General features: G+C 38.3%; 3 protein-coding genes across 3 annotated transcripts; 2 read left to right on the top strand and 1 right to left on the bottom strand.

Moving 5' to 3' along the window:
* LOC118816997 lies at positions 1-3,654 on the top strand. Its single transcript, XM_036583635.1, has 2 exons — positions 1-169; positions 1,829-3,654. Exons 1-2 carry the CDS (start codon positions 78-80, stop codon positions 2,883-2,885), a joined length of 1,149 nt encoding a protein of 382 aa, XP_036439528.1. The 5' UTR covers positions 1-77; the 3' UTR covers positions 2,886-3,654.
* A 5,825-nt stretch (positions 3,655-9,479) lies between these two features.
* On the top strand, positions 9,480-12,420 carry LOC118816996. The gene is made up of 2 exons (XM_036583634.1): positions 9,480-9,683; positions 9,896-12,420. Exon 2 carries the CDS (start codon positions 9,901-9,903, stop codon positions 11,350-11,352), a length of 1,452 nt encoding a protein of 483 aa, XP_036439527.1. The 5' UTR covers positions 9,480-9,683; positions 9,896-9,900; the 3' UTR covers positions 11,353-12,420.
* A 2,406-nt stretch (positions 12,421-14,826) lies between these two features.
* Positions 14,827-17,221, bottom strand: LOC118817134. The gene is made up of 3 exons (XM_036583843.1): positions 17,134-17,221; positions 16,504-16,564; positions 14,827-16,277 (listed from the first exon to the last, which is right to left on the bottom strand). The coding sequence occupies exon 3, from the start codon at positions 16,267-16,269 to the stop codon at positions 14,827-14,829; it is 1,443 nt and encodes a 480-aa protein (XP_036439736.1). The 5' UTR covers positions 16,270-16,277; positions 16,504-16,564; positions 17,134-17,221.
* Positions 17,222-25,110: the final 7,889 nt, after the last annotated feature.

The following is a 25,110-nucleotide window of genomic DNA, read 5'->3' as shown; positions in this document are numbered from 1 at the left end:
TACACAGTTTGGACTGGGGATTGGGTGAGTAAGCCCCGCCTCATGAAAGCATAACCAGTGAAATCTGACTTTTGGTCATGGAAAGGCAGCAGAAGAGCTCTGAAGTCTTTATTCACTCAGTCTTATTCACCGCGTTATTGCAGGTCTTCATCCAGCTGGCAACAACTATGTGAGTACAAACTGTGAAACTAACTTCTGTTACAGGAATTATATACAGTAAACTGTATTTCATCAACAGGCACAAGGATAAAGCTGTATTCCTTAATGTTGAATAATAAATCAGTAACACTCTATTGTACAGTGCACGTATTACAAACTAAGGGACAACGTAACTACAAGTAACTGACGGTTGAATTAAAGTGTAAAGTTTGGCAAATAAAACCAACACCTATTGCAGCATTACAGTAAATTATACTTCAGTATCAAATCAAAAGTATGAGGCCCAGATCCAGGGTCCAGCACTCCAGCAGTATCTGCAGTATCTGCACCAGCTTTTAAAGCATGTAACACACTTTCTGAGTGCATAGATTGGGCCTGGGGGGACAGAGAGACTGTAATCATGGGTCTTCAGACTTGTACAAAGGGACTTTTGATCTTATTCCTGGTTTCTAGAGCTGAGGTCTGTGGGATTAGGGCTGTGGCTGGATTTACTTGCAGTCACAACTGGGCCTCAGAGTCAGTATCCCAAACTCCAATCTACAGAAAAGAGGCTGAGGTCTTAGTGTGTAATAAGCCTGGGATTTTACTGGGTTAACTTAACATGAATTTGCCTCATACATTTGCTGGGTAAAAAGGAGGCAATTGGTTTCCCAGCTTATTTAAACTTAACATCTGTTAAAATTGACGTTGTTGGATGTAGTCATGGTCATCCAAATATCAAGAGGCCAGTGGTAATCTACATTTTTCAAGTTAACCAACAACTATTTGATAATATTTGATAAATTTGATGATAAAACCCAGGTTTACATACTAAGGCTTATTATTAGGTAACTACAGGGACTTCAATGCAAACTGGCTGAGGTTATAGAGGTGTGTGTAAAAAAAATTGCCATTTAATGGCCATTTAAGGGGTTAACCAAGAAATTAGTGTTTACAAGTCAAGTTTGAGATATATTTTAAGTACGTTTACTAGATGACTTTAAAACAATTTATTGTCACACCTCCAGTTTTCTTAACTTCATTATGGATACTCAGAAAAAGTGAGGCAGTCAGTTTAAGTACAACTCACAGCTTCACAACCTGACAACCTCATAGCCTCTCAGCCTGACAACCTCATAGCCTCTCAGCCTGACAACCTCATAGCCTCTCAGCCTGACAACCTCTTAGCCTCACAACCTCACAGACTTGTAGCCTCTCAGCCTCACCTCATAGACTTGTAGCCTCTCAGCCTCAGCCTCACCTCACAGACTTGTAGCCTCTCAGCCTCACAACCTCACTGACTTGCAGCCTCTCAGCCTCACAACCTCAAAGACTTGTAGCCTCAGCCTCATAACCTCACTGCCTCATGGCCTTACAGCATTGTGAAATTCAAGTAATGCCTATGAGAGTAAGAAACAAAATAAAGTGCCAAATTCAGTTTGGGCCTGCAGGACAGTCCAGCAAACAGTGAAGGTAAATAAGTTGGATATTGAAACACTCCTCAATTCTTTGCTTCTCAAGATCCTTCCACAGTTTGGAAGTTGAAAAAATGCTTTATTAGTAGTAAGCACTCTAATTTGTATTCAACAAAGTACAGTTATGGGGGAAAATGTAATGAGAGTAACTAATTCTTTCCACCTCTCAACCTCACAATGTGTTCTACATTCCTTACTTTCTTCCCTTTTTCAAGGTTCCTTTGGCTGTCCAGTAAGATCTTCTCCCACTCTGTGTGCCTCATCATTCTCAGCTGGCTAGGTTGCTCTGCAGATGAGGTCATAAAAAATTACTACACCTCCACCTACGGGGAGCTTTGTTATGACACCTGCCAAACGCATGGAAACAGCTACTACTGGTGCCACACCAGAAAGGGCTGGGATTACTGCTCTCCATCAGAGAACAGAGATTATGAAGGCAATGCTTGTCAAGATGATCATCCTTGTGGAAAGCATGGTGAAAATTACTACTGGTGCAATAACCAGGGCTGGTTTCCACGCCGGAGTTACTGTGGGCCAGTGGAACCCAAGACAATCTTACATATAAGTTCAAAGTACCGGCGTTCGTGCATTGATGACTGTTCATTTGATGAGTCTTCTAATTACTTCTGGTGCCACACTGATGAAGGCTGGGATTACTGCTCCCCAGTGCCTGATGTCACGTACAAGAATGTGCCCTGCCGGTCAGATCACTTTTGTGGCGACCATGGCTACAGTTATAACTGGTGCTGGGTAACAGAATCAGAGTGGGATTACTGTGGGGTTATTAAACCAGGTGAATGTACTTACTACTCCACTCAACGTAAGAAAAGGCAACCAAATAATGCAGTGGTGTTCTGTACCCGGAAGGATGGGGGAAATCAGGTAGAAACCATTTTCTACGCTGAGCCAGACCCTACAGCATTGGCAGATGGCAGCTCTTGGAGAAATGAGATAACAGACTTAATTGCCCGCTGGGACAATGGGTACTTGGGCGACCAGGCCAGATCCCAGCTGATCACCTCAAGCAATCTCCGCATTGATCTACAGGGGCTGCTGTACATAGGAGGTCAACGATACTATAACCTACAAATACAGCTTAATGTCCACCGCCGGCCTCGGCAGAGCACCACAGTGTCCCAGGTCCTCATACCTAGGGACAGTACAGTTCCAGACAGATATGTCCGATTCGCCTTTGTGGAGAGCTTCCGCCGTCGGGCCAGGGTGACCATGAGAGTAAACCGATGTCAAAACAATCAGTATTGCTCAATGTAAATGTAATTAAGATGCATCACTAGAAGCACTAGAAAGAACATAGCAAGTTTACTAAATGTTAGCGAAAAATCTTGAGTTTTCTGTCAGAGATTATATGCTACACTGTAAATAACTGCTGTACATTTACAGTGGAATCATGACTGTATTCCTAAAATACAGTAGATTGCTGTAAAAAAAATCAGGTGCATTTGGGGAGAAAGAGTTCATGCTTCTTGCCAAGTCAGTTAAACTGTCAGATTTCATAGTAATCAGCTGTGATTTACAGTGTATGCTGGGAAAGCGGGTGGTACTCTGCGCAGTCTTCAGCTGGCTTTCTCTTAATATTGTAGTGATGGTGGCGGGGCTTCCCATTATTCCCTGTGATTTTGTCAGTTTTTGTTAATTCACTTCTCTTTCTTTTATCCACAGTCCATCTCACAGGGGTTTTTGATTTAACATGTTCTTCTGCAAAGATACATTTGAATCAATGTGACATGTTTTGCTATTTTAACCATGATGGTGTCCTGTGTTTCAGTTAACTAGTTAAAGTACTAATAAAATGAATAGATATTTCACTATTGACTTCTTTTGTTTTCTTAATATATGGTTTTAGGTGCAGTAATTGCTGTAATGTGATGCTGAGTTCATGGTGTGATTAAGATGAAGCACCAGGTTTACCTGTAGACCTTGTTTAGGAAAGTGTTTTTCATCTCAACTGTCCTGGAAATGACAAATGTTGTGAGATGTTTTTCTTTACTTTTACTTAAATAAAACAAAGAATTTACTACAATGCTTGCAAAGTTTAAGTACAACAAGCAGCATGACATCAAATAAAATTGACCTATTTTCCCCCCGTGACCCAGAAGGATAAGCGGCTTAGAAGATGTGTGTGTGTGTGTATAATGAATATACATTAAATTTATTTCTGCACTGCAAAAACAAGGCAAAATTGATTCCAACCATTTTTGAGGTTTGAATTGAGGTAAAATATTGCTTTAGTGTATTGAAACTACAATTGTGCTTCAGTCCCACACACGTGGGATTCAACAGGTTTTAATAAAGGACAGGTTCAAAGCAGTACACTCATTTTCTAAGACTAAAGAATATCACAGTCTTTATTAAAGGTGCAGTGTGTAATATTTAGGGGGATCTATTAGCAGAAATGGAATATAGTATACAAAACCATGTTTTCATTACTGTATGATCACCTGTAACTATGAATTGTTGTGTTTTATTTAGCTTAGAATGAGCCTTTCATATCTACACAAGGAATGGGTCTTCTTCCAACAGAGGCCAACATAATACACTGCCATGTTTCTACAGTAGCCCAGAACGGACAAACCAAACACTGACTCAAGAGGGCACCTTCCACATTTTTATACTGAAGAAGCAGCTTGAATTTGGTGGCACTATAGCAACGATTGGAAAATGTAGAAAGAAGAAGAACCAGTGATTGCTGCCAATGTCGGCTAGTGATTTTTGAGAACCCAAATTTTGACAAATAGAGGATCATACTTAAGAAAAAGCGAGGGAGGGTGAATCCTGGTCATCAAAGAAGTGGTTCTACTACACACTTGGAAAGGGAGGGGTGAGGGAGAGTATTTAGTTGGTTGCAATCTGCAACCATTAGAGGCCACTAAATCTTACACAGTGCACCTTTAAATCTGACTATATGCAATACTGACAAGTGGTGTAAAAATATTTATGAGTGGATTAAGCGAAAGAGTTTTAGGTAGTTTATTATCAGGTCATGGAAATTTGATACTAAGTTATGCAAAGGAATTTAAATGAAATCATTATCAAATAATTAAATTAACTTTTTAGAAAAACTAGCTCAGTCGAGTGGTGATGATAGGAACCAGGCATCAGAAGCATTTACTTCCAAAATCTACCTCACAGAAAGCTATTACATGAGATGGATATGAATTTGTTGTCTGATGCCTCAGATATTGTTTTACAACAGTTTTCTTTAGATAAGATTAGATGAGACAAAATAGGCCTGAAAGAAAACTTATTTTTCAAGGTTTACAACTATTTTGTCATTTTAACACCAGGGAGTTAAAAGTCTGGGAGTACTGGGAGATTTCCCAGCAGTCTGGCCTGTCAGTTGGTCAGGCTGGATGCCAAGATAAATAAAACTAGAGCAGAGTGCAGCCATCCAGATGTCAACAACCCCCCCTCTCCTGCCCCTCGGCCCTATAGTCAATCAGATGGTTGTCCTATAGTGACTTTTTAAAGCCTGTGCATAACAGACACGTAAAAAAACGGCATCAGATTTGTGTTTACAACTTTGCAAAACTAATATGAAGAGGAGAGACGGATACAGCTGAGAAGAAAAAGAGAAGCTGTGGTCAAAACAGGTACAGTTAGTAACAAACTTCTTTATTTAGGTAACTATGTGGAAAATAACCAAACCTGTTAACCATTACACAGCTCAAAATATCTACTTTAGCAAGGGAGCAACAGCTCAGTCAGATTTTGCCCAAACAGTACCCAACATTTCTAGCCTGGTCCCTGTTTAGCCTCAAAAGACAAGGTCACTTTGCATAGTAAATAAAATGACTATATCTGTGTTATATTCACGGTGACCCCTGGTTCCTGTAACCACCACTGTAAAGATATCTGAGTCTGTAAGTTTCTCTAAAATGCACCTTTTCATATCAAAACATTCCCAGATAGCAAAGTTATTCTGGTCTGGTCAGGCCCACATCCCCCATTTTCATCTGGCCCACTCACCACATGAATGGATGGCACTTTGTAGGTCCACTCCTTGTTGCCATGCTCAGGCCACATTAAAACCAGATTAGAACCAAAAATGAAACACAACTGGACAACAAATTGACCAGAAGCTAGGGTCTAGACTTGGAACGGCTTGGCACTGGAATTGTTTCAGAGTCAGCTGCTATAGCAAATTTGATAAGGCCCACATACTGCACTGAATGAAATGCACAACAAAGGGTTGGGTGTGGTTTCCAGAACCTCGTCACCTTTATACCATCACTGCTAGAACTGACTCACAACTCAACCACAAGTAGAAAAACTGGCCCATTACACTGTGAAAATGAAAACTGTGGATGCACCGAAAATTCAGGATCTAAACATTTAGGCCAAAAACGAGAGAAAAAGAAGTTTAAATAGCTTGTTCTTTATAGAAGTGACACACCTATCAGTCATCTCGCTTATGAATCTGTTCCAGGCAAGACATCAGGATCCACAGACACTCATGTGGCACTAAATCGTGTATATTGTCAGAGTTTGATTGGCATTCATAGCCCTGTGCTCTGGAGAGAGCCACAGTTTGACACTGCAGACAGGGTCATTCCCAGAAATAGAAATAGAAACTTTTTGGAAATAAATGTTCGGGTTTGCGCTGTATCATACGGCCCTCTACTGTCTGCGACTTACTACAAAGTAAAAAATGTAACTTTAAGAGTCTGCAAAGAAAATGAGAAATGGCTTCATTACTGTTAACTGCCTTATGATTATTTAACTGAAGTAGGAAGCAGACCTGCGTTCCCAGAATCCTGTTTCGCTAGGGTCCTAAGTTCCCAGGGAGCTATGTTCTCAGGGGCCTAGCCTTAAAGCTCCTTTGAGCCACCAGGCTCAGTAAAATTCCTGTCAACAACCCTCATAAGAACACTAATCCCCACCCTTCAACTTAAGAGTGGAACAAACAACCATGCATGAGGAGGGTTACAAAAAACGTCTAGCATTAGGACCTTTTTGAACAGTCTTTGGAACTAAATCAAGAACCGAGGCATGTTCTAATGCCACAGCGTGATACATCATACCTCAATATGATACATTAAGGATGCCTATGAATGGGTTCCTGAAGTCATAAATAAGGTTCTAGCTCAGTTAAGGTCATACAGGAGTAGATGTTCAAAAAGGAATGCACTAGCTAGGATAGCCTTGGCGAACTAATTAGCTAGCTGACAACATTGTAACACCAACCGTGTTTTGAGGACTCAGTGCATAGCATATATAAACTTTGTGAATAACTGTCTTTGTCTGGTTTAAGCATGGTGTATTGGCCTTTTTTGTGGTACTAACTGTGTAGCCCAGAGGTCTTCAACTCCAGACTTTGAATCCAGTTTCCAGGTCCCAGATTTTGTATTCATCTCTGGTGTAGCCCTTAGATTGCTAACAAACTTGCAGAGTAAAGTAACAAACTTACATCAACAGACACATAAAACAAATAGAGTTTACTACATAAAGCCCAGCTTGTAGGAAACTGAATGATTGTATGTCATCGATTTGATACAGTAAGTTATTGGCAAAAAGGAAGAAGATCACAATGATTTCTTGGGATGTTCTACACCTAAAGTCTACTTTTATGTTGAATTCATCTTTTGCCTCCCAAAGGACACTTGACTAAATACACAGTCGCAAGGCCAAAGTACCTGAACCAATTCCAGGCATTATTCATTCAGCCTATTCATTTCAATTTGCTTCTGTTTTTTATGTGCTCAGTAGGGCATGTACCCCTGGAAGTACATGTCCTGGACCCTGTCATCTTTCTTTCACCCAGCATCAAAATTCGACATGAGTTTCTAAATTTGAAATTGATTTGCTAGTTAGTTTAGAAGACATGTTATAGATTAACTTGACCATTACTGTGTGAAAACTAATGGCCACCGTTAATTCACAGGTTCTTTTTAGATAACCAGCACCTCATGGAGCTGATCTCCTACTTCTGTCATTTTCTAAATTCCTTTGTGAAGAATATAGTTCGCAGTGCTGTTTGCAAGAAAACTGTGATGAGTATAAAATAAAATATCACCTTAATTTATAAGCTTGTTTACACTACAAGACTACAAGACCAGATACAGTCACAATATCATGAGCATATGCCAGCAAAACATGACACTACGCAACAGTTTTAAAGCAGAAACCTTGTGATACACTTTAAAAGTAGCTTTTGTTTGCCCTGCTAAGATAGTGCTAATTTCCACTAGCCAGGCTATAACCTAATAATTTGCCTGTTATTTTAGCATCAAGCTAACGGTGGTGGATTTTGGCATTTTATAGCAGCTTTTTAGATCACTTGCATAAATATGATGCAGGTAACAGACATTTAAGTAACATATCATCACTGTCCAAAGAAAAAATGTCCAAAGAAAAACATCTCCATTTTTATTTTCCCTTTATTTTATGTAATAAAATAAAGAATAAGGTCAATAAATTATTGAATTACCTGTATTAAAATGGTACAAAAATACAATATTTGATGTTTTACCATGTAACCAGTCTAGAACCTGTACTCTCTAAATACGCAGCCATGCTATTATAACATGTACAGAATGTTTCTTGGCCTTGTCATGTTGAAAGAAGCAAGAACATCCCTGAAAAAGATTGTGTCTAAAAGGCAGCATATGTTGCTCCAAAATGTATTTAACGCTAAAGGTGCTTTCACAGATGTGCAGGTTACCTGCTAATACCCTCCTATACCAGGACAGATGCTGGCTTTTGAAATTTAAGCTGGTAACAATGGTACTTTTCCTCTTTGGCTCAGAGAACACGAAATCCATTACTTTCATAAATAAAACTGAAAGGTGGACTCGTCACACCACAATACACGTTTCCACTGAGCATCAGACCATTTCAGATGAGCTCGAGCCCAGAGAAGTTGGCAGTGTTTCTGGACACTGTTGGCATTTGACTTCCACTGTGCATAGTATAGCCTTACCTTGCATTTGTGGATGCAGTGACAGACAGTGTTCAGTGTGCTCTTATGGGTTAAAACTCACAGGCATTTCTCAGAAATCCCTGAATCTTTTGATGTTATTATGTACTGTAGAGGGTATAATACTTAAAATCCTTGTGAATCCTAGCAGAGGAATGTTATTTTTAAACTGTTGGATTTTTAGCTGATGCATTTTTGGCAAAGTAGTGAGCCTTGACCATCCTTGCTCATAAAGGACTAGTTTTTTTGGGATACATCAGATGTTTTCCCTGTTTTTCGGTATGTGTTGCAGGCATCAATTTCAGAATGAGCATATCATCACTGTCCAAAAAAACAAGTATCTTTTTTTGGGAGTTTTAGTTTTCTGCATAATTTGAGCTCAGCAGCTGTCCCTTATGTGAGAATTTCATGATGATTGGACATAGAAATGCTCCAAAATTGCTTTGAACAAAATATCTTTACATTAACTTACTTTGAAAGTAAAGAAAGTTTTGCCCTCTCCTGTAAAGTTACTGTTTTGGAGATACTTTTTTCTCTTAGGACAGTCATGATATATATTTATAAAAAAAACAATGATGCTGATATGGTAAAGCATTGCATCAAAGTAGATTATGAATCACTGCTTTCTGTTTTTATTTGCATTTTACATTCTGTCCCAACTTTTCTGAAATTGAGTTTGTACAATGATAAGTGCACATATATGTGAACTGGCAAGAAAAAAAGCAGTTTGTTTATTAGGTCTCTGTTAAAGGAAGTCTATGGAGAAACATGTTTTTTGCCATTAGAGATAATCTATACAATATGGCCTCTAGGGCTAGCCAGCCAAACCCTGCCTCTGAGATTGAGGCAGAAATCCAGAATCTGGTCCTGCCCCTTCCGAAGCTCAAGGCAGTCCACGTTTTTGCTCTGTTCCAAACTTTTATTTGGAATCCCTGACTGTGGAGTTTGCTAGATTTCTGTATGAGGAACATCTGGGCTAAGGTGAGAGTAAACAAAGAAGCTGGACATAGTTAAACATTTACGAACATTCGGCGAAGGGGATAGAGTTAGTGAACAGCGTAAAATCAGTACAGATGTGTTTGAGAGGCGTACGAGACTGACCAAGGTTTGATAAACTGCTTCAACACTCTCAGGTAAGAAGAGACTGAGATCAGTACATTCATTTTCTGATTCTAAACAATCCATTGTTTTATGATGGTGCAATGTATTCATGGCAGGATTCAGCGAAAGTATAGTAGTTTGAATGTTTGTAACTAATGTAACAGTGGGAATGAATATGATTGGCATGTGTTCCCTTGGGTACATATTAACTACACAAAACCTTTTGTCACTGTGTTCTATACAGTCGTGATGGAGTTGAGGAAGCTCCTCTGGTGCTTCGCTCTCCTTTTCATTGGTGCCAGTATTGCTGACATTCAGACCTTACATGACATTAAGGATCTGAAAGGCATTGAATTTGGACATGAGTATCCTCGCCATGGTCTTCTGCTGCTGCACTGGTTGGCCAGACATGTCACCATCAATCAAGCAGAAGACTACCTGCTTCATTTCGACCCTGTGCGGCAGGACTACGGCTTCCAGCACTATGAAAATCCCCAATGTACCGAGGAATTTGGTCTTCCACACTGGAACGACACACTGGACAGGGAGTACTACTCTTTGGGCAGCCTCAGTTCGGAGGCAGTCCGAACCCAGCTGCCTCCATACGTGACCCAAGACTACTACAATTCCCTTGATAACCCCAACAGAGACCTTGACCTGATTATTGTTCGAGTACAAAAGAGCAGTCCAACGATAGCGGACAAAGTGTACATTACGAGCATACGAGGTTGCGATGATGACCAAAATAAAACCCATGAGATCAGTTCTAAGCTCTTGAGGCAAGTTCAAGCTTTGCAAAAGCCTGTTAATATATTACTAACTTTACTATCAGACAGTTGGGACCCTAGTATAACACGGTCAGATGATCCTAGACTCGCACTCACCAAAGGTGAATTCAGGACTCACCTGCAAAACGTCGAAAAATACCTCAAGGGCATTTTTGAGCAACTAGATGTGAGGTGGCTTCTGAGTCTGGCAGGATACGACGTAGAGGCCAGATATGACGTCCATAAGCAAACTTGGCTCTGCTCAACAGACGAGCCAGCCCAACACAAGGAATCCAATCTTGAGACGACTTGCGAAGCCAACATCCCAGTGAAGATAGAGGTGAAATCAACACCGTATGGCTACGCCAGGCTCACGTGGAGTGGGATTCCCAACAACATCATAGAAAAGGATCCAATTATTGTCCTTTTCGGAAGTGACACCTCCACCAGTCTTGAGACTTTCGAATCTCTTCAAAGGCAAACATCAGGATCTGCAGACACTTTTGTGGTGCTGAAACATGGACTTCATCCACGTCTCGTTACGTACAAGTTCGGAAGTGGACGCGGTTTCATTGGGCTTCATTACACGGTCTATTGGAGAGGGCCGCAGTTTGATGCTGCTAACAGGGTCATTCCTACTGAAATTAGTGGCTACAATGCAAGTCTTCAACTCTACACCAAAGATGGCTACGCATGCGCTCGCCTCTACATCAAGAACTCCTTCACCAATTGGAAAGATGAGTTCTACAACTCATGGGTGGGATTCTACGCAAGCGAACAAGATCCTGACCACACATATCAGCACTACCAGTGGGTCTCCAACTTTGAGAAGGTTGGTGAAGAAGACGATGACACTAAAGAGTATCTCGTCTATCAGTATCAGTCATCTATGAGTATCGGTCCCTGGAGTCCAAGCTCGCTTTCTGTTTTCTGAAGAAACTGTCCGCACTTACATTCTTCTCAGATGGTACACTCCAACCATGAAAGCCCGCACTGTTCCCTGGGAGAAAGTGAAAACCTAACCATATGGGGAACAAATGAAGGAAAATGCCTCAAGGAAACCCTAATGCATTGAAATGTCGATGTTTTTAAATGTTCCATTCATTTAATGAAGCATTTTTTCATATAAGCCTTAAATATCATCAATGTTTTGATTGTTTTAATGCTTAGAAAAGTTTTATGCCAAGCGAGTGAACTCATGCTCATATAGTTATGCACATATTGTACTAATTTACTGCATGCTTAAAAGGTTGGCTGTTTCATGTAGACCTAATTGTTGCCCAAATAAACACTTAAATCATGAATAAATGATAAACAATCTTCTTTGCTTTTCAGTGCAGACTGTCTTTTGCTTCTGCTTGTTATGGAAAATCTGATCTAAACTTAATTTGGTAACACAAATCCTACTATAGAACATTGACATAACCATGCTATAAACATGTAATTACAGACATCATACGGAGCCATGAGTTTTTCCAACAGATTTGTCCAGTAATATCATAGTGTTCCCTTTATTGGCTAAAATATTTTAAAAAGATGGTTCTTCAAGGGTTCTTTAGTAAAGAGAACTGTTTTATATCGAACCATGAACATTCAAAAAAACCTTTGTATGATTAAAGTATGTATCAAATGTAGTGATGTGTTGAGGTGATAAACACATTGTATTAACTAGGCGGTGATCAGAAACTACAAAATGATGTTACTCTCCTCTAGTGTGATGTCATTTGTGTCACTTTGGTGCCCTCTACGGTCTCAGCAGTATTATTTACAAACACCTGGGTTGGTTATTACATTACTGTGTTATAATATGCTGGTGGAATCAGGCAGTGGAGGCCTAACTGCAAATGACTATCCAGTAATTCAAGATGTGAGAGTTGTTGTAAAGAACTGAGCTGTATGTTTATACCTGACTTTATTAAAACTTGTAGATGGCTACAAAATATAAAAAGCCATCTGAAGAAACATATTAAAGAATTATTGTGACCTCCAGATGGTCGATGAAATACCGAATTTGTAATACTGAAGCAAAAGGTGTGTTTATCATTTGTGTAATATTGTATTTTCTATAATGAGGATGGTGCTGATATGTATGATGGAATTGTTTCATTATAAATAGGGACTGAAGAACAGAAAACATCTCTGAAATGGACGTTTACAGGAGAAGGAAAAACCGTCTTAAACTGTAATGGAAGTTAATGGAACCAGATTTTTCTGGAAGTAATTACGGAGCATTTATGTTGGTCCATTCCTTATGAAATTTAGCATAAGATAAATTTGGTTTTCAAATTATGCATCACAGTAAAAAATGACAAAAACAAAAAGGTTTTGCAATGGCAACAATATATTGAAAATACAGAGTGAAAAAATGCTTGAGTTGAGGAACTTTGAACTGGTTGTTGCAAATTAAGTCTCTCACAGTTTAGTCATCTCTGTTACAATTATTCTAATTAAGCAGTAATCGTAGTAATTACAATTAAAAAGTAAAGCAGGCAAAATTCTCTTGTAATAGTGTTTAATCCTAGGCCTCCCAAATCAATCAAATCAACCTTTTGCAAGATTTCAGGGTTCTTTGGATCATGAAAGTGTTCTTCAGATTGATGGAAAATGTGCTACAGATGGTTCTGTATAGAAGCGTTTTGAAAAGCCTTCTATATAGAACCCAAAAGAGTTCTTCTATTGTTACAAGCTTGACATCATAACAATAGAAGAACCCTTTTGGTGCTATACAGAACCATATACAACACATTCTCCATCAATCTGAAGAACGCTTTCATGATGCAAAGAACCATTTAATCATGCAAAAGGTTCTTTGAGTGCTAATGGTTCTATTTAGAAGGTGGTGAGTGTTTAACGTTTGCCAGAAATGAATCACAAGGCAGATTAATTGACTGAGTCCAGTGATTTGAGGGTACTGGTGGACGCATGTCTATAGGCTACATCACTATAGTCCAGTGCTGATATTAAGGTCACCTCCATGACTCTTTTTCCGGCGGACACAGGCAGACAGGATTTGTTTTGATAAAGAAATCCGAGACTCTGTCTGCACTTTCGGACTAGTTTATTAATATAAGACATCAGCCATATTTTACTTATACTCTGTGGCTCACTCAATGCTGGGTCCTCTCGGGGTAGTAATATTCACAGTACTTGAAGATCTGGAGAACAGTGTAAACTTAGTTTTCTTGGCATTTAAACCTATTTGTGCTTGTACAAATTGTAAAATCATGTTATTTGCGTACAAGTGCACTGCAGTCTGAGGCGGAGGCAGTGAGATCATTAATATATCTGTTAAATAAAACTGGGCCCAGGATTGAGCCTTTTGGTACCCCTTTAGTTATGTAACTTAAATCTTATTTATGGTTACCCAGTGCCATACATTGTTTTAAATCAAATATCCCTTTGTTATTTTCAGAGCATTAGACAGGGAAGAACACTAATATTTGCAGAGTGGTGGCCTGAAAGGAACTCAGTTTGACATTACTGTTGTAGATTATACCAGAACATGCTTAAAATATATTTCAAAGCTGTAGAAGAAACAGGAAGACAAAATTGCTTTGCATTGTGTTTTGTTACATTTATTCGGATTTTAGTTTAAAAAAAAAAACAGCCAGAATGTTCAGTTACAAGAACGATCTTCAAATCCATCACATTTTAATTATAATATGTTTATAATGTGTATGTCATATAGTAACTTTATAGTATCTAGTTTACAATGACACACATTCTGTAATGTTTTGTCGCTGTGAGAACAAAATCTTTGTTATTGTCAGGTTTTTATGTTTTTACACACATTGAAAACATGACATGATGAATGGTAAAGCATGATTTGGAATAATATCTATTTACATTAACCCCAAAAAAGGCCTGGGCTTGCCGGAGGGCCCAAAGTTTTTTACACATTCCATAACAAGGGGTTAGCTTCCACCTAAAGTTTTTTCCTTTTTCTGTAAAATTACTTTTTTTTTGCAATTATAATTTTTGTTTCCAATGACCATGATATTCTTTTATTCCGTTTTTAAAACCCATTTAATTCTTAGTTTGGATGCCTATAGGCCTTTCAGGAGAGAGGTGTTCAACCTTGAAACTTAATCCAGCTTCCTGGATTCTGCAGTAATGGCACTATGTGGCTAAATAGTTACATAAACAGTTCAACTATCTACCAGTGATTCCAAAATCCAGGACTAGAAATTGAATTCAAGACCTCTGCTGGTTTCCAAAAGTAACAGTAAGCAAAAACCCCAATTACATATTGCAATCACAGTCAAGTAACATTATAAAACTAATCAAGGTTCTAAAAACTCGTCCAACAAGTGTGCAGGCAAATGGTTCCTTACATGCATATGCATTATTTATGTATTCTTTTATTTCAGAGGTTTGTATAGGAATTTTTACTGTCCTTTTCCTGTAACTAACCCTGCTCATCTGGATTGATTACATCCTCCCAGGGTTCAGTGCGAGCTTTCTCATTTATGTAGCCTTCGTCTTGCTGGAATCTAAGCTGTACTCCAGGAGCAATGGCCAGACTCGACTTATATTCAAAGATGACATACTCCTCAGACAAATCTTCATCAGAGATCTTCTCAAAATTTGTACTCCACTGATATGTTTTATATGCTTTATTACCATCTGATTTACTTCTATAGAATCCCACCCAAGTGTTGGAAAAGATTCCAGTTTTCCAGTTTTTTTCGCAGCTTTTTTTAACAAAGAGTCGAGCACAGGCATAGCCGTCTTTGGCATAAAGCTGCAGACGTGCACTGTAACCTCTAACATTGGTAGGAAGAACCCCATTGGCTTCGTTAAGCTTTGGGCCTGCCCAGATAATTTTGTCACGAACAGTGAGCTTTACTTGAAAGCCAGGATTTAGGGGCCAGGAAGTGTCTATTGTTCCATACATTATTCCATCAAGAGGGTAAGCCTGCAGCAATTTGTGGTCTTTATAAAGACCTGCTTTGCTGTTCTTTTTCAGTATGTACTCTGGTATCCCACTCCATGAGATCCTTGCATATCCTTTTGATGTAGTTTTCACTTCTAGTTTTATCTTATTGTGTACATCACATGTGGACATTGCGTCATGCGCATATCGATTACGGTTATTGGTCAAGCAGAATAAGGACTGTGAAAAATGAGTGACCCTTTCATCAGTCTTATAACCTGCCAGGACCAGAAACCATGTTAAGCCTGGAGTGGGTGGATATACACTCTGTAAATCTTCAATTCTTTCTTGGTAGTTCAAGCTGTCACATGCAATAAGTGATAGTCTAGGGTCAGTTCTGTTACGTGGGTCTTCCATTGGGGATCTCATAAGGGCCTGAATTTGCTTCAGGAGAAATGGACTGACCCTGAAAGTGCTGTCTTGGTCATACTCAGTCCCTTGTTCTCTATCCTCGTAATGCTGTGTAATATAGACTTCGTCAACTGTTTCTGGATGGTCCTTTTTAAGTCTAATTACAACCCTTTCTATGTTTCTCAGTGGATGTCTCTGTGAATTGTAATGGTCCTGTTTGACATACAAAGGCAACTGGCAGGCATTACTGAGATCGCCCAAAACATAATACGATCTGTTTAACTTGGCTGACAACTCTGGAAGGACTTTACTTATAGAGTTTTGCTTAGATCCATATTCATGAAAGCCATAATGTCCTCTAGTGGGATTAAAATGAAGAAATTCTTCATTTCCATTAATGTCAGTTTGGCTGGCAAACCAGTGCAGAAGCATGAGACCATGTCGTGGGAATTGCTTGCCAAAATTGGTGCGTTCTTTTAGGTCCTTAATGTCTTTCAGGACCCTAATCTCTGTGCCCATGACCAGGCACAGAGAGAAACAGCAAAGGAGCACTCCCCTCTTCATCTTAAGACCTGGAAAAGTGAAGATAACACATTTTATGAAATGCTAGATAATATTTGGTGTTATCCCACAAGTAGGTATTGATAATCTCAGGTGGTAGCAGTAAACTGAAATGGAATCAACTGCAGTACTGCATTACATTCAGTTTGAGCAAAGTAATAAAACATACAGAAATAGCGAAAATATAATGTAGCCTGAATTCAAAAATCTAATTAGTTGGAACTATAGTACACTTACAAGCTGATTTTCACAGATGATGATGTTTGTGCCTTGCTGGTCAAAATGAATCTGTTGGAACCTGTTGGAGAAACACAGAGTGTCTTGTAATATACTATCACTGATTCAGATCCAAACTTTAAGCTTCAGGCTTCAACCTAAGATGCAAACTTCAAACTTCAATCTAAAACAACTTAGAGCATCAAACTGAAACCCAAATATAAAATTACCTAAAACTTCAATCGAAAAAACTGAAACGTCAAGCTTCAACCTAAGACTCAAACTTCAAGCGTCATCCAAAAACCCAAACATCAAGCTTCAACCTAAAACTCAAACTTCTACCATCTGCCTGAAAGCCAAAGCCCAAGCTGCAACCTAAATCCTTACTTAAGGTTCTAACAAAATCCTGAACTTCACGCTTTAAAACAAAAGTGTTCAAAGTGAAAGAATGAATTTATGTAATTTTTTCATTCAATATTACTTATTACATGTAAATTTAAGACATGTATGAAGTCTACTTATGAAGTATGATGTCAATAAAAACATGGTTAATAATTAAAAAGGTAGCACCCATTATGAGTAAGAGGTCACCCTGCATCACACTGCGCTCAATAAACAATATTTTTGACAAGTGTTATTTCTAATACTCACACTGATGTGTTTCGGGGGTCTTGTTCTCTGAGGTCTCAGGCGGTTGAAGTTCTCTGTGGTTCACAATGAACTTAATGTCCTGACGATCATCCTGATATTTATATTTGATCTTATGGGAGGGTAAAGACGCCCCCCTCCCTACTATCCGTTTCTCTCTTTTGCTATTAACTTCCTCCAGAGTTCATAGAAGGAAACTTCCTCTGTTTTCCATCTCGGCCATTGCTCAAGTTTATTTCTGAAGTTTCAACATCCTTCTTTGTCGTAGCAGGCAATATGTATAAAATGATGGTGGGGAGGCAGGTGTTACTGTAAAGGCGACATCTGCATGTGCTGGATTAGCGAAAATGTTAATGTGGAAAACAGGTTGTAGTGTTTCCAATTAGAAATGACTCAAGTATCTGAGCATTCATTCAGTTCATAAAGAGTCTTCAAAGTTTATTAGATCACACCTTATATAAACTTTCTCTAATAACTGTGTAGTTACATAACTATGTAGTATTTCTATCTTTTGCATTTTTAAGAAATTAGTACAAACAAATATATATATATATATTTTAAAATGAAACTGAGGCTTCCGTCAGTTTGTCCACTTAAATATAATGAGGTCTGACAAAAAATGACAATAAAATAGAATAATTTGCAATGTCAGTTTTATTTATTAATTAAATAGTTACTGTGATTAAGTGCTAAATGCTATTCCAAACTTAATTAAAAAAAAAACACAATAATTGAAGCTTTCTTTGCATCTTATGTTCCTTATTTGCTGATATGCACATTTTCATGTGGAAAAACTAAAATGTAACTGACATCTAGAAATGTGCATTTGCTGAAGAAAATGCAGAGTGACTGCACAGTCAAGCAGTTCCAAGGCAGTTGCTAAGGTGTTGCATTGTGGTTACTATGGCATTTTACATAGTTGCTAGGTAGTTGCTATGGTATCCCAGGTTGATATGATATTCCAGGTGGGTGCTAGACAGTGGCTAGGTGGTTGCTAGGATGTTGTTAGGTGGTTGCTATGATATTCCAGGTGGTCACTAGACTCTGGCTAGGTGGTTGCTCAGGTAATGTTGGGTGGCTGCTATGATATTCCAGGTGGTCGCTAGACTGTGGCTAGGTGGTTGCTAGGGTGTTGCTGGATGGTCGCTATTCCATCTCAGGTGTTTTTTGTGCTATTCCAGATGATTGCAGGGTGGTTTTAATAATATGCCAGATAGATTCTTGAGGGCTGGTAGACAGTTTACTAGGTGGTTGCGCTAGTATCCCATATGGTTCATGGGGTGTTGCTAATGGACTTGTATCATTATAATACAAGTTGGGTGCACAAACCTTTGCCCTCCATTCATTCCTTAGGGAAGAACTGTCATTTAACGGTCATTGTTTCTAAACCATAAGTCTGATATTTATATTTGATCTTATGGGAGGGTAAAGACGCCCACCTCCCTACTATCCGTTTCTCTCTTTTGCTATTAACTTCCTCCAGAGTTCATAGAAGGAAACTTCCTCTGTTTTCCATCTCGGCCATTGCTCAAGTTTATTTCTGAAGTTTCAACATCCTTCTTTGTCGTAGCAGGCAATATGTATAAAATGATGGTGGGGAGGCAGGTGTTACTGTAAAGGCGACATCTGCATGTGCTGGATTAGCGAAAATGTTAATGTGGAAAACAGGTTGTAGTGTTTCCAATTAGAAATGACTCAAGTATCTGAGCATTCATTCAGTTCATAAAGAGTCTTCAAAGTTTATTAGATCACACCTTATATAAACTTTCTCTAATAACTGTGTAGTTACATAACTATGTAGTATTTCTATCTTTTGCATTTTTAAGAAATTAGTACAAACAAATATATATATATATATATATATATATATAAATGAAAACTGAGGCTTCCGTCAGTTTGTCCACTTAAATATAATGAGGTCTGACAAAAAATGACAATAAAATAGAATAATTTGCAATGTCAGTTTTATTTATTAATTAAATAGTTACTGTGATTAAGTGCTAATGCTATTCCAAACTTAATTAAAAAAAAACACAATAATTGAAGCTTTCTTTGCATCTTATGTTCCTTATTTGCTGATATGCACATTTTCATGTGGAAAAACTAAAATGTAACTGACATCTAGAAATGTGCATTTGCTGAAGAAAATGCAGAGTGACTGCACAGTCAAGCAGTTCCAAGGCAGTTGCTAAGGTGTTGCATTGTGGTTACTATGGCATTTTACATAGTTGCTAGGTAGTTGCTATGGTATCCCAGGTTGATATGATATTCCAGGTGGGTGCTAGACTCTGGCTAGGTGGTTGCTCAGGTAATGTTGGGTGGCTGCTATGATATTCCAGGTGGTCGCTAGACTGTGGCTAGGTGGTTGCTAGGGTGTTGCTGGATGGTCGCTATTCCATCTCAGGTGTTTTTTGTGCTATTCCAGATGATTGCAGGGTGGTTTTAATAATATGCCAGATAGATTCTTGTGGGCTGGTAGACAGTTTACTAGGTGGTTGCGCTAGTATCCCATATGGTTCATGGGGTGTTGCTAATGGACTTGTATCATTATAATACAAGTGGGTGCACAAACCTTTGCCCTCCATTCATTCCTTAGGGAAGAACTGTCATTTAACGGTCATTGTTTCTAAACCATAAGTCTGATATTTATATTTGATCTTATGGGAGGGTAAAGACGCCCCCCTCCCTACTATCCGTTTCTCTCTTTTGCTATTAACTTCCTCCAGAGTTCATAGAAGGAAACTTCCTCTGTTTTCCATCTCGGCCATTGCTCAAGTTTATTTCTGAAGTTTCAACATCCTTCTTTGTCGTAGCAGGCAATATGTATAAAATGATGGTGGGGAGGCAGGTGTTACTGTAAAGGCGACATCTGCATGTGCTGGATTAGCGAAAATGTTAATGTGGAAAACAGGTTGTAGTGTTTCCAATTAGAAATGACTCAAGTATCTGAGCATTCATTCAGTTCATAAAGAGTCTTCAAAGTTTATTAGATCACACCTTATATAAACTTTCTCTAATAACTGTGTAGTTACATAACTATGTAGTATTTCTATCTTTTGCATTTTTAAGAAATTAGTACAAACAAATATATATATATATATATATATATATATATATATATATATATATATATATATATATATATATATTAAAATGAAACTGAGGCTTCCGTCAGTTTGTCCACTTAAATATAATGAGGTCTGACAAAAAATGACAATAAAATAGAATAATTTGCAATGTCAGTTTTATTTATTAATTAAATAGTTACTGTGATTAAGTGCTAAATGCTATTCCAAACTTAATTAAAAAAAAAACACAATAATTGAAGCTTTCTTTGCATCTTATGTTCCTTATTTGCTGATATGCACATTTTCATGTGGAAAAACTAAAATGTAACTGACATCTAGAAATGTGCATTTGCTGAAGAAAATGCAGAGTGACTGCACAGTCAAGCAGTTCCAAGGCAGTTGCTAAGGTGTTGCATTATGGTTACTATGGCATTTTACATAGTTGCTAGGTAGTTGCTATGGTATCCCAGGTTGATATGATATTCCAGGTGGGTGCTAGACAGTGGCTAGGTGGTTGCTAGGATGTTGTTAGGTGGTTGCTATGATATTCCAGGTGGTCGCTAGACTGTGGCTAGGTGGTTGCTAGGGTGTTGCTGGATGGTCGCTATTCCATCTCAGGTGTTTTTTGTGCTATTCCAGATGATTGCAGGGTGGTTTTAATAATATGCCAGATAGATTCTTGTGGGCTGGTAGACAGTTTACTAGGTGGTTGCGCTAGTATCCCATATGGTTCATGGGGTGTTGCTAATGGACTTGTATCATTATAATACAAGTTGGGTGCACAAACCTTTGCCCTCCATTCATTCCTTAGGGAAGAACTGTCATTTAACGGTCATTGTTTCTAAACCATAAGTCTTATTGAAAAGCTGTATGCAGCCTCAACGTTCCTGATTGGACCAGTGTCAGTATCTCAGAAACTGCAGGATGAGTCAGTGGACAAAAATCCAGCAGAAAAAGAAGGCGACGAATAATAATAAGAAGAAAAAGAGGAAGAAAAAAAGAAGAAGAAGAACAAAATAAAATGATAAAATGTGGTTGTGAATACAGCTCACGCCAGTTTACAATGTTGGTCATACATTCTAAGAAAGCGTTCTCGATTTCTGGGCCTTTCTTCTATTTTGGTAGGCCTCTCGTGAGCATTAATCCACTGAAACTATCTGTTCTACTTTTTACTTTGCGTGGTTCTTTCATTCCTCAGTAAAACCACACCGTCAGCAGTCGGCAGGTTACAAGAGAATCTCAGTCAGAACATGCAAAGTATTTTACATGGTCATCAGGGTCTTTCTAGGTGGTTTCTGTGGTATTCCAGGTGGTTGGCAGCATGTTGCCAGGTGCTTGCTAGGGTGTTGCTGGCTGGTTGCTATGGTGGGTAAAGCAAGGGTTTTCCGATCCAACTGTGTATCTTTAATGTTTTTCCCAAGGGAAAAGTATCCATTTGTAACTTTTCATATTAAAATGGAACAATCAAATAGAAATCTTGGAGGGAAGACAAGGTGTATGTCAATGCAGTTTAAAAAGGATAACTACAATGGATAATGGGACAATTATGTTTCCTAACTGAACCCTTGGTGGTACCGCCACCAGTGACAGTTTAGTACAACTTTTTTTTGAGAGTGTAAATAAAAGTCTGCTATTCAGCCCGAGCCTAACGGCATCTGGTTTTGAGCTGGGATCGAGTTGATTTTTTCATATACTCTCCTGTTAGGCTGGGGTTTGTGTTCTAATTAATTTTTATATAAGTAGCTGGGCTGTACATCTTACAGCTGTAACTTTTTAAGCAGATAGCACTGGTACTAGGTAAGCAGCACATTTTTAGCATAGATAAAAAGAGCATAAATGCTCCTCAAATATATTAATCTCAAGAAGTGGAATAAATGATGTGAATTTTTTGAAATGCACATGGGTGTTTTTTGAGATTTTTTCAGCAGGCAAATGGTAAAATCTCCAATTGTTGCTGGTGTGATGTTGCCGCCTCAAACTACACAACTTGTGGGCATTTTGCAGTATGCAAGAAAGGTTTTGGAATGTAGCAGTACCAGTCAGGCTTGGTTGGGTCGGGGTCAATAGTCAGAGGCTAAATGTCAGAATTGGGCTTCAATTTCATGCCGTCTCAAGTCTCTACACTTAAGAAACTCTTTTCTGCAGAATATGATAGCATTTTTACCAACATGTCGTACATACATTACCATACATGATCAGTGTAACATGAGCTTATTTCTTCTGTTTGTTTTAAAGAAGATAAAAGGTCCCAGAATCTTTATTGATGATAGAGGGCAAATGACTAACTTTAGAGAAACACCAGTAAAAATTACAGTAGCCCACCTTCTCAGGTACAGCTAATCTCATACGAATAGGGTTTCAGTCTGTTTTTCAGTTTGAGTTTGTTTGTACTTACCACCTTGTAACCCCCAATAATTATCCAATGAAATCCATGAGGTATTTTGTTTATGTTATTGCTCAGCGTAATGGCCAGAACCTATTAAGTAATTCGGTAAAAGTGTCTGGTTACCTACCATTTTACCTCAAATACTTACACAGGTATTACCCAGAACCTCTTTGCCATTTCAGTGTAATTATTTAACAGTCTTTGAACTCCCCATCATCATGTCCAAAACAACTAGTATTTAGAGCTTGTATGTCACACTTACCTGGTTAATATCTAGAACTCTAAATGAAACACACACCTGAGTTCAGCCAGTAGATCACTGAATACCTGGTCCAGGTTTACTGGAAGCCAGGTTCGAGGAAAACATGGCCCATCTGTAGGGCTGCTTTGAGAACCACAGCTATAGAGTCGTTGCTGTTTTACTGACCAGATCTGGGTTTCCCAAAAGTGTTAAGATGATTTTAACTGGTAGAGAGAGTTTTTAGAGTGATGCTCGCTCAGCCATTTAAGAATCTCCTTTGTACCGATGGCCAGGGCTTTTACACAGTGTGTCCTCATTGAAATGATCTGCACTGCTATCACCCGTTACTGTTTTAACTTACAGACTCATTCTAAGTTTCTGTATCACATCACACCATTTTCATAGCATTATTATATATTCAGCACATGCTTTAACTTTGTGGTTTTTGACCACTTGAGAGGTCATGCAGGGACAAAGCCCAGTGCACGCTAATAAAGCATCCTGCCTTGATTTCAGGAACACCCAGTTTTTAAAGAAAAAGGGAAGTGTGAAATGAAAAGTGGAAACAGGTAGTTTCAGTGGAGCAATTCTCACAGCATCTCTCCCAAAATAGAAGAAAGATCATTAATGCCAGCTGAATATTTTCTTAGAATGTATGACCAACAGCATCAACTGGCGTGAGCTGTATTCACTACACCATTTTATTTTCAATCACATTTCTATTGGTTTTTTATACACTGTAAATTGCACGAAACTGACTTTCAGGAAACTGACTGGCTCAGTTGTTTTCCAAGTAGTTCTGTAGTTTTTAAGTTGATAAAGCTGAATAGAATGTTATATAGGCAACACATGGAGTACTGAAATCTTAAATTCTACTATTTAAAGACACACATGACAAAAAATACATGCACTTGAATATGTTGGTACAAGTTGTGCTTGGTAACTTAGCATATTATTAGATAGCCAGCAAGCTAATGCTGATGTTCACTAACTTTACCACTAGTTAAATATAAACTTGTTACATTTACTCAGACATCGATGCAGTTCTTTTAACATTTAAACAAAGGAAAAGTGAAAAACAGAAATAGATTTCAGTGAAGGCAATCATCATTTGCTGCTTCAGAAAAGTCCCTTTAGCACCTAGTTATACTGTAGATCTTGTACTGTAATGTTTTCTAGAATTTAACACGAGTGCTGTATAAAATTGCCGTATAAAATGGTAAAACACATATAAAAGTATCGTACTGGCTTAAACACAGTACATTACTGTAGAAATTACAGATTTTTTGTTACAGTGCATTAACGTACAGAGGTACGCAAACCCTGAACTTTGAGACAGGTCATTAGTGATTTACCAGTTCAGTTTGATCTTGATGTGGATTGGTTAATCTGGGTATAGTTTGGCTATTTTTGCTATGATTTGGTGGTTTTTGTAATTTTTTAGCTGTTTTTGGTATGGTTTTGTAATGTTTTTGTATATTTATGGCTTTTTTGGTGTGGTTTGGTTATGCTTGGTATGGCTTTGGTAGTTTTTGATATGATTTGGTAGGTTTTATACATTTTTGGTTGTTTTTGGTATGTTTGGTTGCTTTTTGTACATTTTAAGCTGTTGTGGAATGGTTTGGCTGTTCTTGCTATGGTTTTGGTAGTTTTTGGTATGATATGGATTCTCTTGGCATGGCTTGAATATTTTTGGTATGGTTTGGCAGTATTTGGTATGATTGATTATTTTAGGTATGGTTCCATTTGTTTTTGGTCTGGTTTTGACTGTTTTTTGTAAATATTTAGCTGTTCTTGGTCTGGTTTTGACTGTTTTTTGATGTTTTCCTGCTTTTAATTTCGTTTGCTTATTTTTGATTTGGTTGTTTTGGGAATGGTTGGATTGTTTTAGTTATAGTTTGGTTGTTTTGGGTATGTATTGGTTTGTTTTTGATATGATTTTGGTATGATTTGGATGTTCTTGGTATTGTTTCAGTATTTTTCCTTATGGTTTGTCAGTTCTTGGCATAGTTCATTATATTTTTGGTATGGTTTGGCAATTTTTATATGGTTTAGTTGTTGTTGGTATGGTTCAGTTTGTGTTTTATGCTTTGGGTGTGATTTGTTTAGTCTTGGGATGGTTTTTGTAAATTTTTGACTGTTTTGGAATGGTTTGGTTATTTTTGGTATGGTTTGGTTATTTTTGGCATGGTTTGGCTGTTTTGGGTAGGGTTTGGCTGTATTTTGTAAATTTATGTCTGTTTGTATGATTGGGTTGTTTTTGGTATTGGTTTGGTTGTTTTGCC

This window comes from Colossoma macropomum, unplaced genomic scaffold (genome assembly GCF_904425465.1).
Source record: "Colossoma macropomum unplaced genomic scaffold, Colossoma_macropomum, whole genome shotgun sequence".
Taxonomy (NCBI): domain Eukaryota; kingdom Metazoa; phylum Chordata; class Actinopteri; order Characiformes; family Serrasalmidae; genus Colossoma; species Colossoma macropomum.
The sequence above is the reverse complement of the archived record's forward strand: the minus strand, read 5'-3'. Positions and strand labels throughout refer to the sequence as shown.

What these genes read in the sequence shown, in the direction of transcription:
- LOC118816997 (XM_036583635.1), top strand. Translation starts at nt 78, where the DNA reads ATGGAAAGGCAGCAGAAGAGCTCTGAAGTCTTTATTCACTCAGTCTTA. An exon ending in ATCCAGCTGGCAACAACTAT is followed by an intron (nt 170 to 1,828) that starts GTGAGTACAAAC and finishes CCCTTTTTCAAG; the next exon opens with GTTCCTTTGGCTGTCCAGTA.
- LOC118816996 (XM_036583634.1), top strand. Translation starts at nt 9,901, where the DNA reads ATGGAGTTGAGGAAGCTCCTCTGGTGCTTCGCTCTCCTTTTCATTGGT.
- LOC118817134 (XM_036583843.1), bottom strand. Translation starts at nt 16,269, where the DNA reads ATGAAGAGGGGAGTGCTCCTTTGCTGTTTCTCTCTGTGCCTGGTCATG.